Source organism: Musa acuminata, chromosome BXJ3-4 (genome assembly GCF_036884655.1).
Source record: "Musa acuminata AAA Group cultivar baxijiao chromosome BXJ3-4, Cavendish_Baxijiao_AAA, whole genome shotgun sequence".
In the NCBI taxonomy this organism is placed as follows: Eukaryota; Viridiplantae; Streptophyta; class Magnoliopsida; order Zingiberales; family Musaceae; genus Musa; species Musa acuminata.
The window spans coordinates 8,913,355-8,929,700 of NC_088352.1; the positions used below are offsets into that span (position 1 = coordinate 8,913,355).

Below are 16,346 nucleotides of genomic sequence, written 5' to 3' on the forward strand. Positions count from 1 at the left end.
GATTTTTACCTTGGGGCGCCTCATAATATCATATCATCCTCCATTGGTCGTCCCGACCATCACCGTCGCACCCGACCGTCGTCACCGCTGTCGTTGCCCATGGGTGACACCGCCTCATGAAGGTGGGCGGGGAAGGGAGGAGGGGAAGGAGGCAACGAGCGACACCATCTCACGGTGGGGTGGAGGCGACGACGGTGTTGGCGATGGAGGGCGAAGGGACAGTTTCGTCAAATTGATAAAAGAAATATATATATATATATACCGCCCAGGGTGAACATCGTTTAGATTAATGAGCATGATGAAGTAACATGATCGATCCATCTCTCGTCTGATGTGCAGCAGAGCGGGTCCAAGCGAAGGCTCTCGACATTCCTCTTCTCTTTTCTGCTCCACTCCGCCCTACTCCTGTCCTCTCCTCCCCTCTGCCAGCCAGATTGTCGCCGTATTCTAGGGCTTCTTCCCTCTCTGATAAACAAGGCCGGGAATCTACTTTTGTCGAGGGGAATTCTCTAATTCCCGTGAACCTAGGGTTTGCCCACCTGGTGGATCTGGTGGCGAACGTTTCTTCTTTCACAGCGGAGGAAGAGTGCGATGAGATCTGAATCCCGTGGCTGCCAGGTAACCTCTCTTCGTCCCACACTCTTTCTCGAATCGTCTGTCTCGCTGAAAGCTTAAGTTAGTGGCTTGCTGTCGATTCGTGCTAGCTCGAATTATTTCTAAGTTGCAAAATTTCCCAAGTTCAGCGGGAAATGCAATTCTACCGGCGATTTCTTTTAATTTACTCTTCAGTCGCATGCTTGAATTGCTCGTTTGGAAATCCATTACTCGACCTTCTCCGAAGAGTTTGATCTGCTTCGCTTTCAAGTTCGTTTCTGATTTCTTCAAGTGAAAGCTTTTTGGATGGGTGGAGTTAAAAGGAATCTCCTTTTCGGCTCTGCTTTTAGTGCCCCTTTTCTCTTGCCTTGTTTGTTTGTTTGGTGTCCTTCTGCCGTGCGAATCTGCAGCGCAGAGATCAAGAGACGTGTCAATTGAGCGTCTGGTTGGCCGAGAAAAAGTGACTAGAACAGTCGATTGATTGCGTTAGCGTTGATGGACTTGTGGAATTGGCCCGACTGCGAGTTTTCTGGACTATCCACTCCTTACGTAATCCCCGTGAGTCACCTATAACTTTGGTCGTCGGCGTTTATTTAATCCGTGCCGCGTTTGGTTGACCTCAAGATTGTTATGCCACGTTTCAGTTCTCCCTGGTGGATGCCTTTCGTCTGCAAGCATGGAAGTGTAGTCATCTCATGTGTTGTGTGGGAGATCTTTTAGCTTTATTTCACCATTTTGTCGCGTTATTGATGATTGAGGCGCGCACTTTCCTTCCTCCATTAGCTTCGTTGTTGTCTTATGAGTGATTGGTGTATTATTACCTTGTTGCCTTACGAGGTTCGATTTATTGTTTGATGACTGTTGGGCACTCAGAGTTAGTCCATTTTGCATTCTGGCAGAAGTAAGTTCCGGAACATGGGATGCCTGTCTTCGAGACCAAAAGATGCAGCTGGAAACAGGAGAAGGCCAGGGAACGTTGGAGAGGTGGCAGTGTTTGTGCCAGGCCTGCGAGTCCCTAAGGATGTGGACTTCTTTCAGTCACTGGGTGACAGATTGCCGAGGAGTTTAGTCGAACGCCTCTCAGCCCTGAGAACTAGAATAGTAGTCATGGCTGCTCAAGAGGCACCAACTGTGACGAAGCCTAGGAGGAAAACAGCCACGCAACATGGTCAGCTTATTCAGATCTGATGGACCTTCGTCTGGTTTGGCTAATCTGACACATAATAGTTCTCTTTAATGCAGGAGGTTCGAGTTTGGCTGATCTGCTGCAGGCTCTGGAAGACTACTTACCTGTCCTATTGGGATTGGTAAAAGATGGTAATCCGGTTCATTTGTTTTATGAAAATGATTTGTAGATTCAAGTTATATTTATTCAATGTGTTTTCAACTCTTGACAGTTGTATGAACTACAATTTACAGGAAGTCAACTAACAGATAAAGTGCAGTTTGTATGGGCTAACCAGGAGGATAATGAAGAGGTAGTGTAATGAGTTAGTTGCACTCCCTATCAAATACTCATCCTAGGGTGAGAAGAAGTAGACCTGATGGCTGATTCTGTTGCAGGAAACGAAAATGGCAAATGCTTGGTATGAGGTGCTTTCAGTTCTGCACTTGATGGCCATGCTGTGTCTCTCTGAGGCCAACTCATTGCTTCTTCCAAAAATTTTTAGTGATGGACGTCAGCTAAACGTATCCGAAGGTGGGTACTAATATCTAGATTTAAGGAAAAAATAAAGCACCATCACATTTTAATAATTTTACCTCACATAATTATTTCATGATGTGAAATTTTACTTCTTTATGGAAGATATATGAATCTATTTATAAAAACATACTTCAGTTTTGCATTTCTTTTACAGAGAGCAGGAGGAACTCTATTGATATATTATTGAAGGCAGCAGGTTATCTCGATTGTGCTATTCAGCATGTTTTTCCTAGACTTCCTCCTGATCTTAGGTTAACATCTCATGAGATTTTATCCATAAAGATTATTTTTGTTTATTTACTTGATATATCATGTTCTCTCTTGAAGATGCTTGATTGGTTTTCTTTTTTTTGAGATTCACATGTCCTGAATTTTCTGCCATAACTATTTGTAGGAAAGATCTTCCTGTTGACCTTGCTGAAGGAGTACTCCAATCTCTTCGCATGCAAGCAATGGGTCAGGTACTTATTCTCTTTTAGTTATAATGCATAAACTGATTCTGTGGGATAAAATAACTTTATGAGTTTATTCTACTGTCAATGTTTCCTTTTCTGGTCGTACCTATTACAGTGATTTAAAAAGCGGTAGGCGCTAAGGTCCAAAAACGCCCGAGGCGCTCGCCCGAGCGAAACGAGGCGCTAAAATATAAAAATATATAATATAATTAATAAATATAATTATTTAAAATTTTAAATTAAAATATGCTATTAAATTAAGAAAATCTATTAACAGTATTGAAAATTAATAATTTTAAATAAACCTAACAATATTAACAGTATACAGTATACTGTTAACAGAAGGAGAAAAAAGAAGTGTAAGGGGGTGCTGAGCCTGCTGACTGAGAAAAGAGGAAGCGGCAGCGGCAGCGGAGTGTAAGGAGGCAGCGGTGACAGCGGGCAGCGTTTGCGACCAGCGACAGCGGCAAGCAGCGGCAGCGTTTGCGAGCAGCGGCAGCAGAAGCGGGAGCGGGAGCAGGAGCGGCGAGCAGCGGGAGGCGCGAGCGACGACAGAGGCAGCGTTTGTGAGCAGCGACAGCGGGAGCAAGAGCGGCGAGCAGCGGGAGGCACGAGCGGCAACAGAGGCAGCGTTTGTGAGCAACGACAGCGGCGAGCAGCGGGAGGTGCGAGCGGCGACAAAGGCAGCGTTTGCGAGCAACGACAGCGGCGAGCAACGACAGCGGCGAGCAGCGAGATCGGGATCAGGATCGGGATCGGAAGCAGCAGCGGCGACAGAGGCAGCGTTTGCGAGCAGCGACAGCGGCGAGATCGGGATCGGGAGCGGCAGCGACAAGGGTTAGGGTTGGGTTCTCACTTATATCGATTTTAGTTGATTTGATTGAACCAACTAACCATCAGAGATCGAACCAGACCTAAAATCCTGGTTCGGTCGTCTTGGTTAACCCAGGCGCTCGCCCGAAGCGCCCAGCGCCTGGGCTCGGGCGAGCGCCCAGGCGGCGCCTGTTTGAAGCGCGCCACCTGGGAGATTAGCGAGGCGCTCGGGCCTCGCCTCGCCTCGCCCGAGTGCCTAGGCGAGCGCCCGAGCGCCTTTTTAAATCACTGACCTATTGTTTTAATTTTGAACAATCTGAGCTACATTTTTATTCTTGAGTAGAGATGATCTTTCCATACATGCTGTTTTAATAAGTTCTCAATGTTGAATTGAATAATTTGAATGTGATTTGGACACAAATTCTGATAATAGTGCTGATAAAACATGTTTCATATCTTTTCTGTATTCACAATGACAATTTATCTATTTTTATCATATGTTGATGTTGGCTAGGAATCAATGATAAACATTATAAAATATGAACTCGTGTAAGACAGAAATTCCATGATCTATGTGATACTATGTTCTTCTAAAATCATAAGCATCTCTAGTTCTGATTCTGGCTCTCTTATAAAGTCATTATATATGCATACCAGTATCTGAATTGGTTGAATTTGCATTAGAATTAGTATGCACCTTGGAAGCACCTGTACTTATGTACATGAGCTAGTCTTTTACTTTGTCTTTGTCTAATTTGGTTTTCTTCTCCATTCTCGTGATTGGTATAGAGTATCGATCTTCAACTAAGGATGGCAATGGGGAGTCCCAGGGCTACACTTGCTGTAAAAAGGAGATTAGCATGTGAGATGGTCAAGTGCTGGCATGAGGTAGTGCAACATTTTAATCCTTCTATATGGATCAGGCATCTACAGCTTGTTCCTACTTGCTTTCCAAGTGGAATTTTTCTTTATATTGTCTAATTCCTTTTGCCTCTGAAAGATTTTTTCTGCTACCTCTTATTACAGGGAAATAGTGGTAACATATAAGTTTTATTTTTATTTTTGCTGATTAATAGGCTATTGTAGACCTCACTTATGTAATGTCATTTAATTTTCTCAATATCTTATGTTCCTTTATGTATGTTTATATGGTCTAGGTGTATTTTATTGTTTATATCCATCCCTTGTGCAGTATGTCAAGTTTTTTTTGTTTTTCCATACATGAAGGAGCTTCTGCAAATATGCATGGTGGCAAGTACTGCATTAAGTAGAAGAGAAACTGTTCTTATAGTCTTTATCCAAAATCATGTCTATATGAAGATCATTGATGTTTTATCATTCCTCTAAGACAGTGTAGATCTTCAAGGAAAGATGGACAACTATATGAGTTGTCATTTTCAAACTGCGTACATTAAGCTTACTTTTCCAATAATCACCTATGGATTATATTGGGTACTAAATACCTGTATTTCAACAGTTCTGTGTTCTTATTTTTGTTGTCTCTTATCTTCAAAGTAGCTTTTCTTGAACCTCAGTATTTAGTGTTATGCATGTTATGATGCTTCAGCAACTCATATACAATACTTATTACCAGCTTTCTCATTTCCAGATTGATTTCCAGTTTATTCCTTGAGCTAGCAGACACAATATTTAAGTATTACATGCACATTAATTTCATGGTTTCTATGAGTTTATAGAGTGGCATATGGTAGTAGAATTGAGCGATAGCATGAGCTGTGATTCTTGGATTTTTTGTGAATACGTTTTCTTGGCTTTCTTACCACAAGGAGTATGTTGAACATTCGGTTTTACGTGTCATATTTTAGAAGACTGTGTGATGCATGTGGACCTTTAATTCATTTGATGAAAACTATATTGGTGGTTCAGGCTGAGAATAACATTACACAGTATCCGTTAACTGAAGGTTGGGGAGGAAAGCATCAACTCTTTATTAAGTGGAAACATGTTGAAGCGAAGGTTAGTTGTTTACTTCCTGTAACTTTGAAAGTTCTTTTTAGTTTTTAGTGAATAAACCGATGGTCCAAGAACATTGGCTGGTTTGCAAGTTTTGATATGTGGCTTTGTATATCTACAGCTTATGCTGACAAGAGCATGCATTTTAGAGAAAACATGCTTAATTTACAACCATGTTGCACAAGTTGCTGATAGCAATAAGTGCTTAATAGACTTGCGGACAGAACAGTAAATTTTCTGTTGTTGACAATGAGAAGTACTTAATAGATTCACTTCCAATTAGTATTTGAAGTATATTCTAGTGCATCAGTCTGGAATCTGCTATTGAGTAGCTGTCTTGGTAAAATTCTCATCAACTTGATGATGACAAGTTATTCGATTAAAGTGTTGACAAGGCAGAACCTACACTATGATGCGTATTTATTCGATCTTGATGATTTGGATACGAAGCAATAAGATTTTAGCATGGATTGCTGGTGGTGTAACCGTGTAGAAATAAGCATAAGATTCAGGAATTTGTTATCCGATCAGGTGCTCTGGTTCTTTGTTTCAACTATAATCTCATAATTCATACAGTTTCCGTTGATTTCACGTTATGTAATAGAATCTGGTGGTAATCTTTCTTCACTCAAGTGCCTGTTTGAGATCCATATAACTAGAAATTCATAATTCATACAGTTAAGTTCCCTTTGATTTCAAGTTATGCAATAGCATCTGGTGGTAATCTTTCTTCACTCAAGTGCTTTAGTTTGAGATCCATATATCTAATTGTATTGTTCGACGTCAACAGGCTGCTGCTTATTATTTCCATGGGTTAATCCTTGACGAGGGAAACACAGAGAAATCCCATCGGATGGCTGTCAATGCTCTGCAAGTAGCAGAAGAGTTCCTTAAAGAAAGTAAGAGAGCGTCTGAGGCGTTCAATATGATGCCTCCTACTTCAAGGTGGTTCCCTTACCTTTTCTTGCCACCCATCTTTTACTACGATATAGAGGAATATCATAACGTTTTTTTTTCTTGACTCGTAAATAATCATAACTTTTACATGCAAGAAATGTAAGTAGTTGTGTTAAGCAATTCTCATTTCTTTGTTATGAACTCTTGACATTGAAAATGTCAAAGATGAATGAAACAATGGGTAAATTTCTGAGTTTCAAATGAAAAAGAAATGGACGTCAAACTAGAATTTGTGTTTATTTTATGTTTGTGACTATTTGAAACAAGAACCTTGACCTAAGATGCAGAGTTTCTAGAGAAATATGGTTGTTTATCTATCAGTATGTAGAAACTTTGAATCATATATTAGAAAGAAACATATATTCTTTTTTTTTTTTTTCAGAAAAATCATGGTTGATATTCATAATCTACTAGCTGTTATTTTCTTAAAACTGCACAAATCAAATTGTGTCAAATGTAGTATTTATTCTTTTTAAGTACAGGAATCCTCCTCCCTCGGGTTCTATGAAGTATTTGCACGAAAAAATCTCCAAAGATGTGTCCAGCAAGGTTCGGATGAATCAAGATCTCTATAGCCAAGACAGGTACCAACATCTCATTCGACTTTTAGTAGCATTCCTTCATTTTTAACCGATAAAGATTCAATTTTAATCACGTACCAAGACAAAAATTTCCATTTCCATGCCTGGCACTGATGTCTGGTAACTCAATAAACATGACCACACTTTTTCCATGCTTCATTCAGTGTTGTGCAAACTGCAGGCTCATAGGCTTAGGACTAAACTTATTGAATTTATCACCTCATATAGCCCATTTCTCTTAAAGGTTATCATCATGAAGTTGCAGTAGGCTAATTACATATTACTCCTTATACTTGGATCCTATTAACATTGCAGTTCTTGTACTTAAAAAAAATTGCATTGGGTATCCCTATAATTCTGAAAACGAAACAAATAACCTCATTTGCCCTAACGTCGTTAGTTGCATTGATAAAAAAACACAACACGTGACATCACGTGCTGGAACAATACGAAAGTACAGAAAGTAACATGTAATTAATCCGGTTGCAACTATTACAATTCCTCTGGGAATTAACATTGTTGACCTCTTTCCATCAAAATTATGCCCTACAGCAGATGCATTGCAAATGTTTAACCGTGATTTTGGACTATATATAGTTGTTTTCCAGTAACTTTTACTTGGTGTGATTAAACTTTTGTTGAAACTGTAATAATCTGAGGTCCATTTCCAGGATCCTTGAGAGGGCACCAACATTGCCAGATTTTGCAGTGGCTCTGAAACCAGATGACTATCAACTTACTGCATTGGATCCTTTGTGGAACTAACGGCATCGCGAGAAGGGATAATAATAATAATAATAATAATAATAGAAGATGTTAGCTCAGTAATGTATGTCTCAGCTTGAAAGAGGGAGGCTGACTCACCAAAAAGCTTGTGAGAAACCAACTCTCCTTCCATTTATCTTCCTTGTTCTGCTTTCTTCTCACTTGCGTTCTCTCCTTGCACATCCTGTTTATCTAATAGATCTGTTGTGTACAAAGCGTCACACATTGCATTTAATGTGTAGAACTTTATGCAACTTGTATAAAACATCTTTATACAATTCCAAAGTGGCATCTACCTTTTTTTTCTTTTTCTTTTTGGAAAGAATAAATGATGAAGATGAATTTTGATTTCAATAATCTGATGAGATCTTTACTGATCAGGCTAATTATCACATTTCCTCTCATTGTTTGTATCAAATCCAGTAATAATGGAATGAGCAGATCCAACAATGTTTAGAGGCATTCATATGTAGCTGCCATGCCATCCTGGATGTGTCTAAATTGGCCGAGACCGTTATGCCATCTGAGCGAGTCTCATTCTCCGTATTCGAAGATTCACACGCCCACAAGAGCATCTTTGTATAGTGGTTCACCATGCTCCGGAGCTCGAATGGGTTCTCTAATACGACTCCCTGTCAATGTCATGTGCTTTCTCTAAATAGACGTTGCCAGGCATCTACAGCATTAGTGTATCTACGAGCTTTGGCCACGACCATGACATTATCACGGTATGATATATGTGCAATCTTAAGATGAAATCACATTTAGTTTCCCCACATGAGATATAAAAAAGGTTCAGAGTAGGTTCTATTGGGTCATACCCTATCTTAGCACTCCAACAAGTTCTTGATCCATCATATCTCTCCACCTTGAACCACAAGACCCTAAGAAATGATCTATTGATCTTTATCAGTATGGGTAGATCAACGTGTGCAACCTTCTCGCTGAGAGAACTCACGACCCGTGTCCTGAGGAAGTGTATATGTTAATATGTATTCGAATTAATAACCTAAAGGTCACAAAATCAAAATTCACAAGTAATATTAGGAATTACTCCTTTAAAATGTCCGCACTAACGTCCTTTCCAGGTTCAAAGTTTCGGCCTACTGCAGTTCTAAGTTCTAATATCACTGATTTGATCTACTGACATTACTAGAATTACCATATCAATCTTCAGCTACGCCATTCTCTACGTCCATTGCCTCTGTCTCCTTTTCTTGCTCTTCTGTACGAGAGAGAGTCAGATGACATTACATAACCATAAGCTCAGAGACACAAGTAAACAGTAATCCATCAGAGGATTATTTTGTACTTACGCATGAGCTTGTATAGTGCTTTTTGTGTTCGCCTTTCGAGCTTGTCAAGTTTCTTCTGCACATCCCTCCGCAGATCCCAATTAGGTTTCTTTGGGGCAATATTTAGAAAAGGGTCCTGAACACAAAAATTGAGTTGATACTCCAAGTACAAGAGAACCGTGCATCTGATAAAACTAGTCTGATTACAATACCTCAATTTTCTCCGGTGGAAGAGGTGCAGCGGCAACTGGATCTTCGAATTTTGGTAGGGTTGCTGGAGCCACCTTGCCCTCCTGTAGTTGCTTGTCATGTGGAAGGTAGTTTCTGAACTTCATACTTGGCATCCTATGAAAGATTGAACACAAACAACCATGTTTGTACAAATTAGACAAGAAATTAATCGACAAAAGATAGTAGGTTCTTGCTAGAAAGTAACAGAAAACAAAATAAATCCTGTCAACTAAACAAAAGAAGGAATTTATTGTAGAATATAAACACGAAACTTCAACATATATCTTGGAGCATTGAGACAAATGTAAGAAAAAGGAGAAACACAATAATTTGTTCGGGCAACCGAACTAAGGCATCCATATCAATGGAGAAACAGTGTTCAGTTTATCTAGCCAGATTTGATCATAAATTACCTTATGACAACTGTTCTCTTGTTGCAATCAATGATTAAGAAAGAAGAGGAGTCATGATTGTTGCACAAATAAATCAGTATCTGAGGTAGGCATGATGAAAATTTATATGCAAACATAAACCAAACTTTAACTAAAAGGTTTGTCTTTATGCTTTATCAGATCCAACTCATTCATTTTATGACCTGAGACAGGACAAAGTCAAATAAGTAACAATGAGATGATCTACTGGCAAACGTCAACTCTTGTCAGGAAATTGTTATTTAGGTGGTCTGAACTCTGAACCAGAACCACCACTGAGAGTTGTCAGGAGTGATGTGGTCACTCAACAGGTATGATCCGGTGGGATCCATATGCATCGGCTCAACTCATCAGGAATGTGAGAGGTTACATCACCCCTGACAGATTCACTGATCGTTCAGTCCACCTAAATTGCAATTTGACAGTTATTTTGGATTCATGTGGTGATGTAAGCACTCAAGGCATCAAAGAAACTCTTGACATCCATGCATATGCTCATGCTTTGTCATTTTGATATACTGTTTGAGATTGAGACTGACGCTTCTGATACAAAAACTGTTGCTCTGTTTAACAATAAGATAATGTGGCCACAATTTCTATATCAATGAGAATTGCTGGAAGCGGTTACCAAAATATCAAATACCAGTCAAGCCAGTACATACTGTTCCAACTGGTATGTACCAATCCAACCAAGGACCAATGTTTAAACGAGTATCAAACCAAGATGATTTTAGACCTTGGTGGTGAAAATGATCTCAAGACAAAAAATGTACTTGCTCAGGGCGAAATTACACTAAAACAAATCATCTGCTCGAGTATATCCAGTTTTCTATAATTAAACTTTTGGGAGTAAATAGACACAAATTAAAGCTGAGAGACCAATTAAAAATTGTCACAAAGTTAAAGAACTAGTGGTGGCAAAACTGGTCAAGAGTTACATCAGAAGGCTAATATAAAACAAACTATTATTACAAAATTCTACATCAGCAGGTCCACAAAATTAGCCATCCAAGCAGTGTCCAAGAGACCTAAGAAGTGCCCAATGGCACCAACGCCGAGATATCAGTGCAGAACACAGATAACACAGCACTATGACCACAAACACAATGAGATGTAGTTAACAATTTGCTATTTGGTACTTGAAACGCCACAGGATAGGTATTCCTTAGTCCATTTTGAGCTAAAGCAAGCATTCCTCCGGACCCTCTTGTGTGTTGAAAAGATTTCTTTTAGGGAATATATTCACAAAGTCTTCCATGTGTCAAAGCTCAAACCATGGAGGAGCCTTAGGTAATGTCGATCCAAGGTCAGAATCAAAGTCGAGTTGATGGAAGATTATATTCTAAGGTTCTTGATCGTGGAGTGATGGCTCACAGGATGATGCTACAAGGAAGTTTCATGCAAAACTCTTTAATGCCTTCCAAAGATATTACATTGGGACAAGGAGTGACTAATAAATGGGTTGCAATGCAGGGCTTCCAATCCCAACAGCCTTGTCCAAGAGAGACAAAACTTCAAAGCCCCACTCTGACAAGAAAATGGGAGTAGGATATTACAATTTCATGAAGCTATGCTATATAGCTACAACTGTTTGTGCAGAAAATTAAAATTCATTGCTCCAACCCACATCACAAGGTCTTGTTGTGGCAAAAACTGTTTGTGCAGCCTAAAACCTGAGGAAAAAGGCCAACTGAAACAACAAAATAGGGAGATAAGCGACTGTATTATGGGAAGAGTTGTGCTACAAAGCTAGTAGTTGATTTACATTAGGATTTAGCATTAGAAATCTATAAGTAAAGCCATGCAACCCCCTTGGAGACACTTAGTGAAATATTAACCCTTATTCCAGCAACATGATGTTATTTTTCCTTCTGCTTGCACTTGAGTATTTCTCTTCCTCAGTTTATAAAAGCACTACTTATGAGGTGTAATCCCTAACAGCTCATGAAGTTGAGAATTGACATGTCTCACAAGCGACAATATAGAGATGAAGCTAGGTCTATTGCCTGGGGCTCCTATGAGATGGTAAATAGTAATTTACACCAACAAAGTTACAACTTAAATAGCTTTTTTAGAAGCACTTTAGTACACATTTTAAACACTATCCCAAAACATCTGAACCTTATACAACTAAGAAGTTCAGCACTGCAAAAGAAATAGAAAAGGCCACTTTGGAAGTCACATGTCATAACTGATCAAAATAAAATTGCTAAAAGATGGATCAATATCATTCAAGATTTACAAATTGACAATTTTTTTCGCATGTAATCTTAATGAAAAACATTTGAATCCCATACCTCTAATACATTAAAAATTCAACAAGAATATGGTGATAACAACACTATTTGTAATGCTATCCAACTTATCCTAATAGCAGAATAATACTTCAAAATAAAAACATGAATAAATGACTGGCTTACTCATCCTCAGAGTCTTCTGTCTTATTATCATGTTTTGCAGCTTCTTCATCTGGCGTATCCAAAAGCTCTTTGGCCATCTTAAGAGCTTTTATCCTTTCACGCCGTGCAGAAGCAGCTTGTTCAATTGGATCTTCCTCTGCATCCATTTCTTTCCTGGAATGATACGATTAGAAAAAGAAAGTTCAATAAATAGCATCAAGATTTTGTGTTATAAGAGAGAGCAGAATGCCAAGCTACTAACCAAGATGATAATACTAAACAAACGGAGAACAAGACACACTTGAAATACCCAGAGTGTGGATTTCAAATGCACATACCGTTCAATAGACCAGTATTTACCGGTATGACCACCAACCGATATGTACATTAAACTTGCCAGGTCTAGTTAGATATAAGACTTACTACCGGTAAGCTCGACATCCCAGGCTTACCAGATGCTCAGCAGATCAGTATTGAGCTGTACTGGGTGGTATGTTTATTGTTCAGTATTGTTACCAGATCTCTTTTAGCGTTGATAACTGTCGGCTATCTTTCTTTTTTTCCCTTTTTGTTTTTCTATGCTTCTTTCTGTTAGGTTCTCACTCTTTCCTCCTCCATGTCAAAAGTTCCTCCCACCATGTTGCTCCCTCAACCTCCTTCCCACTACATAACAGCTTTCTCGTCCTCCTACCCACCGCATGATCAATGCCTCCTCATCTGCATTGGTGTCTTTTCCTTGTCCGTGTCGACACCTCTTCTTCTTCCCACAAGTATGCTTGCTTCCTTCTCTTCCCCCTCTATTTCTCTGCGTCCTCTCCTCTCCTCTCCCCTCCTCCTTGGCCTCCCCCATGCTCTTAATAGCATTTTGAATCATGCAACTGGTTTACTTGGCACACAATTTCATAGGAAAATTAAGTTGGATTGTATAGGATTCATATGTTATGATGTTAAGAAACCAGGGCCCCAACAGCTTGATGGTCCAAGCAGATCAGCCAGTCAACAAAGTTGGAATTTAGGTTCAGTCAAGCAGCAAGACCCCAGTCTGAATAAAAACAGGTGTTCCCAGATTCAGGCACACAAGATCACCATGTGTCCTTGTCAGCTTGCTACAAAGGTAAGCGACCACCATTTGGAGGGGAAAAAGAGGTTAGCTACCTCTATAAGCTGAAAATAAGCTATGAAGCCCAATATAGCCTACTCAGCAAAGCTGAACAGCATGATAAGCTCGACTGATTGTACCAAGTCGACTCATGAGTCAACCTGAGTCCATTTGAATTTAAGTTTCAGAGGCCGAGTTAACTCACTAGGCTTAATCTGAACCGTAAGATTGCACAATCCTATGGACCAGATGGCGAGTTTGATAGCCTTCCTGTAGAAACAAGAGTTGTTGTTTCCCTGTAAGTCTATGGTTCCCTGTCGAAAAATGAGTTATATTGGTGAACTTTTCCCAAAATTTCCTCATTTATCCTTTTATTTAGGTGTTAATTAATCATACCAAATCACTATCTCTAAAATCCAAGGTTGCAAAACTCACTTTTTTACCTAGGATTGTAAAGGGACTCACAAACTCAGATCATAAGATTGTAAGATCCTCAAAAAAGTAATTTTAAAATACATATATATACTTAAAGAAATTTATAAATAATTTTTTGATAACATTTAATAACACGTGCATAACCTTGAGTTAATAATTGCATTCTTCTTAAAGTGAATGCATAATATCTTATTTGCAAAATTAATTAATTTTATTATTTTGCGTCTCATTTTTTAAGGGCTTTTTTTTTCATATAATGACTTTTTTGCAAGAAGAGGTGCTATAAGCTACACATCAAAGCCTAATTAATCACATGTGCTGGTATATGAACAAAATCAAAGAGAATGACAACTTATGCATTTACATGACCTCACTTCTTTTACCAAGCAAAATAAGTCTAGCTTCTAATAGGATAACAACAGAAGATTTCTAAGTTTCTTAAATAAAATGCAATGCAACTGAATCAAGGTTGTATGGTACCTTGAGATTTGGACATTTGAATGCAAAGAATTGTCTAAGTTCATCATGAATAAATATATTTTTTTCTCCACAAATGAATCTGGATATTAGAGAAATAAAATCAAGGAGAGGACAGAACAGGAAAGAAGAAGAGAGGAGATCACATGAGAAGGGAAGAGAAGAGACGAGCGAAGGGAGGAGAAGAGATGAGAGAGGAAAGGAGAGGGCGGGAGATAGGAGGAGACAAGAGAGAGAAGATATGAGAGAGGGAAGGAGAGGGAGGAGATGGGAGAAGAAGAGACCGGAGAGAACAGTAACAACAAGAGGAGGTGGCTTCATCTACGGGAGGTGGCACCTTGCAGTAGCAGCCAAGAGAGGTCGCTCGGCCAGTGATGTTGGCAGCGGCATCAGACAAAAACCCAGGGCTCACTCATCATTTGTGCCCTGACTTCTGACAACCCAATAAATTCAACCTATTGTACCGAGTCAACTCACAAGTCAACCCAAGTCTATTGGATTTACATTTCATAGGCCGATTCAACTTGATTTTATGATCCAAAGTTTGATAACTTATGCATAACATTGAAAGCAGAATAAACAATGGCCATGAATTATAGCCATTTAATTACATGAGAAAAAAAACAGTAGGAAGAAATTAAGAATGTGAAGGAAAACATCGCCATCTAATAGCACTCCCAATTTGGCATGTTTGTATGACAAATATTAGTTGGGTATAGAAATTGCACATCAAATTCGATTAGATTTCTTATTAGCATAGTCAGATGTCATAAGCCAACAGAATTTTCAAGGAATACACATTGGTCACCAAAACGTAGTAACTTGTTCCAGAAATCGGTTGCGATACCGCACAGTCTTGAGCAAAACGTAATCGCTTGATCTTAACTATAGCAATTAAGGCATGAGTAAAGAACACCAGCACCAGGCAGTAATAATCGGGAAAATAGAATTGAAACCAAATAAGAGCTGCTAAACACACAAAAAAGAAGAGGTCGTACACCACAACGTGATCATCTGCCGGGCTATTTGCTTTGGCTTCGTCCTCGGTCGCTGCATCGTCCGGCATGCTGTGGTACTCCTTAGCCGCGCGTAGAGCACTCAACCTCTCGCGGCGGGTTTTGCTTGCTTGCACGATCGGGTCCTCTTCGGTGGTCATTGCCGCCTCTCTTCTCTACAATCCACACAAACAACGCAATACAGTATCACCGCAAAATTCAACCTCTACTCGATGTTACCCGAAGAACAATCGATCTTACCGATTTGCGAAGACTCCTCGACTGGAAGTTGCGATAGATTTCTAGGGTTTCCTAATGGCTGGCTCGGGCTCGAAAACAAGAGAAATGAGGATGACGCCTGGGTTATTTAAACGAAACGGTTCGGTTGGACCAATTCGGTCCGCGTCAGGGTTAGACAAGAATTGGACCGGTCAATCAAATTTGTCGATGATCGTATAACATGAATCAAATCACAAAAACCATAGTGATAAGGTTATTATACTTCAGGAGTTCACTAATGGGTTATGATTGCGTATATGACCGAAGTCTTAGTATTGGTGATGTTTACATATTCATCCTTATCAAAATCGAAAATAAAAATATTACTCTTATAAATTCTAAGATCCACGTTAATATCCATGAAGAAAAGAGGATAATTTCTTATTCAACCATCAAGCAAATATCTATTAACTATTTTGTAAATTTTTTTAATAAGTGACTAAGAAAAAATTTGAATAGAATCTTACAGCCTCAAAATCTTTACTAACTAAACTTACCAACATCTTTTAAAATATATTGAATAAAATTTTGAATTTTCAATCTTTTTAAATATCTCTAATATATCACCATCAAACTAATTCTTAAGATGTAAAAAATATAAACACTAACAAATCAATACTTAAGGTAAACAACATACATGCATATTTTTAAAAAGTAGAAAAAATTATAATGATAAGATCTTTTGAAGATATTGAGAGGCATGTAAATACTTTCGCCACCAATGACTAGTTTGACAATGCTGAGGCATGACCAACAGGTAGAGATAAAACTGAAGGAGAAAAAATAGAACTTACTGATCTTCTTCAATTGCCACAAGCCATTCATTGATCTGTCACAAATGCTAGCCAAATATACAACCTA

General features: G+C 39.1%; 2 protein-coding genes across 5 annotated transcripts; one reads left to right on the forward strand and one right to left on the reverse strand.

Annotated features, from left to right (window-relative positions):
- The first annotated feature begins 132 nt into the window (after positions 1-132).
- Positions 133-8,150, forward strand: LOC135583267 (uncharacterized). 4 transcript variants are annotated; one of them, XM_065148870.1, is made up of 13 exons: positions 745-1,152; positions 1,239-1,352; positions 1,494-1,762; positions 1,837-1,911; positions 2,014-2,072; positions 2,158-2,293; positions 2,454-2,550; positions 2,694-2,760; positions 4,357-4,455; positions 5,455-5,544; positions 6,332-6,486; positions 6,981-7,082; positions 7,751-8,150. In XM_065148870.1, the coding sequence occupies exons 3-13, from the start codon at positions 1,510-1,512 to the stop codon at positions 7,842-7,844; spliced, it is 1,227 nt and encodes a 408-aa protein (XP_065004942.1). In that variant the 5' UTR covers positions 745-1,152; positions 1,239-1,352; positions 1,494-1,509; the 3' UTR covers positions 7,845-8,150. The 4 variants fall into 4 exon arrangements, with proteins under 4 accessions (XP_065004941.1, XP_065004942.1, XP_065004944.1 ...); XM_065148869.1 differs by lacking the exons at positions 745-1,152; positions 1,239-1,352 and adding an exon at positions 133-618; XM_065148872.1 differs by lacking the exon at positions 1,239-1,352.
- Positions 8,151-8,580: 430 nt separating this feature from the next.
- On the reverse strand, positions 8,581-15,586 carry LOC135636812 (uncharacterized). The gene is made up of 7 exons (XM_065148873.1): positions 15,468-15,586; positions 15,210-15,382; positions 12,222-12,374; positions 9,352-9,484; positions 9,161-9,275; positions 9,007-9,069; positions 8,581-8,812 (listed from the first exon to the last, which is right to left on the reverse strand). Exons 2-6 carry the CDS (start codon positions 15,365-15,367, stop codon positions 9,011-9,013), a joined length of 618 nt encoding a protein of 205 aa, XP_065004945.1. The 5' UTR covers positions 15,368-15,382; positions 15,468-15,586; the 3' UTR covers positions 8,581-8,812; positions 9,007-9,010.
- Between the last annotated feature and the right edge of the window lie 760 nt (positions 15,587-16,346).

Excerpts from the sequence above, each read along its gene's own strand:
- LOC135583267 (XM_065148869.1), top strand. The coding sequence starts at position 1,510 with ATGGGATGCCTGTCTTCGAGACCAAAAGATGCAGCTGGAAACAGGAGA. Across the intron at positions 1,912-2,013 it reads ATTGGGATTGGTAAAAGATG|GAAGTCAACTAACAGATAAA; the intron begins GTAATCCGGTTC and ends TACAATTTACAG. Across the intron at positions 2,294-2,453 it reads TCAGCTAAACGTATCCGAAG|AGAGCAGGAGGAACTCTATT; the intron begins GTGGGTACTAAT and ends TTTCTTTTACAG.
- LOC135636812 (XM_065148873.1), bottom strand. The coding sequence starts at position 15,367 with ATGACCACCGAAGAGGACCCGATCGTGCAAGCAAGCAAAACCCGCCGC. Across the intron at positions 12,375-15,209 it reads GCAGATGATCACGTTGTGGT|GAAAGAAATGGATGCAGAGG; the intron begins GTACGACCTCTT and ends GTATCATTCCAG. Across the intron at positions 9,070-9,160 it reads AGCACTATACAAGCTCATGC|AAGAGCAAGAAAAGGAGACA; the intron begins GTAAGTACAAAA and ends TCTCTCGTACAG.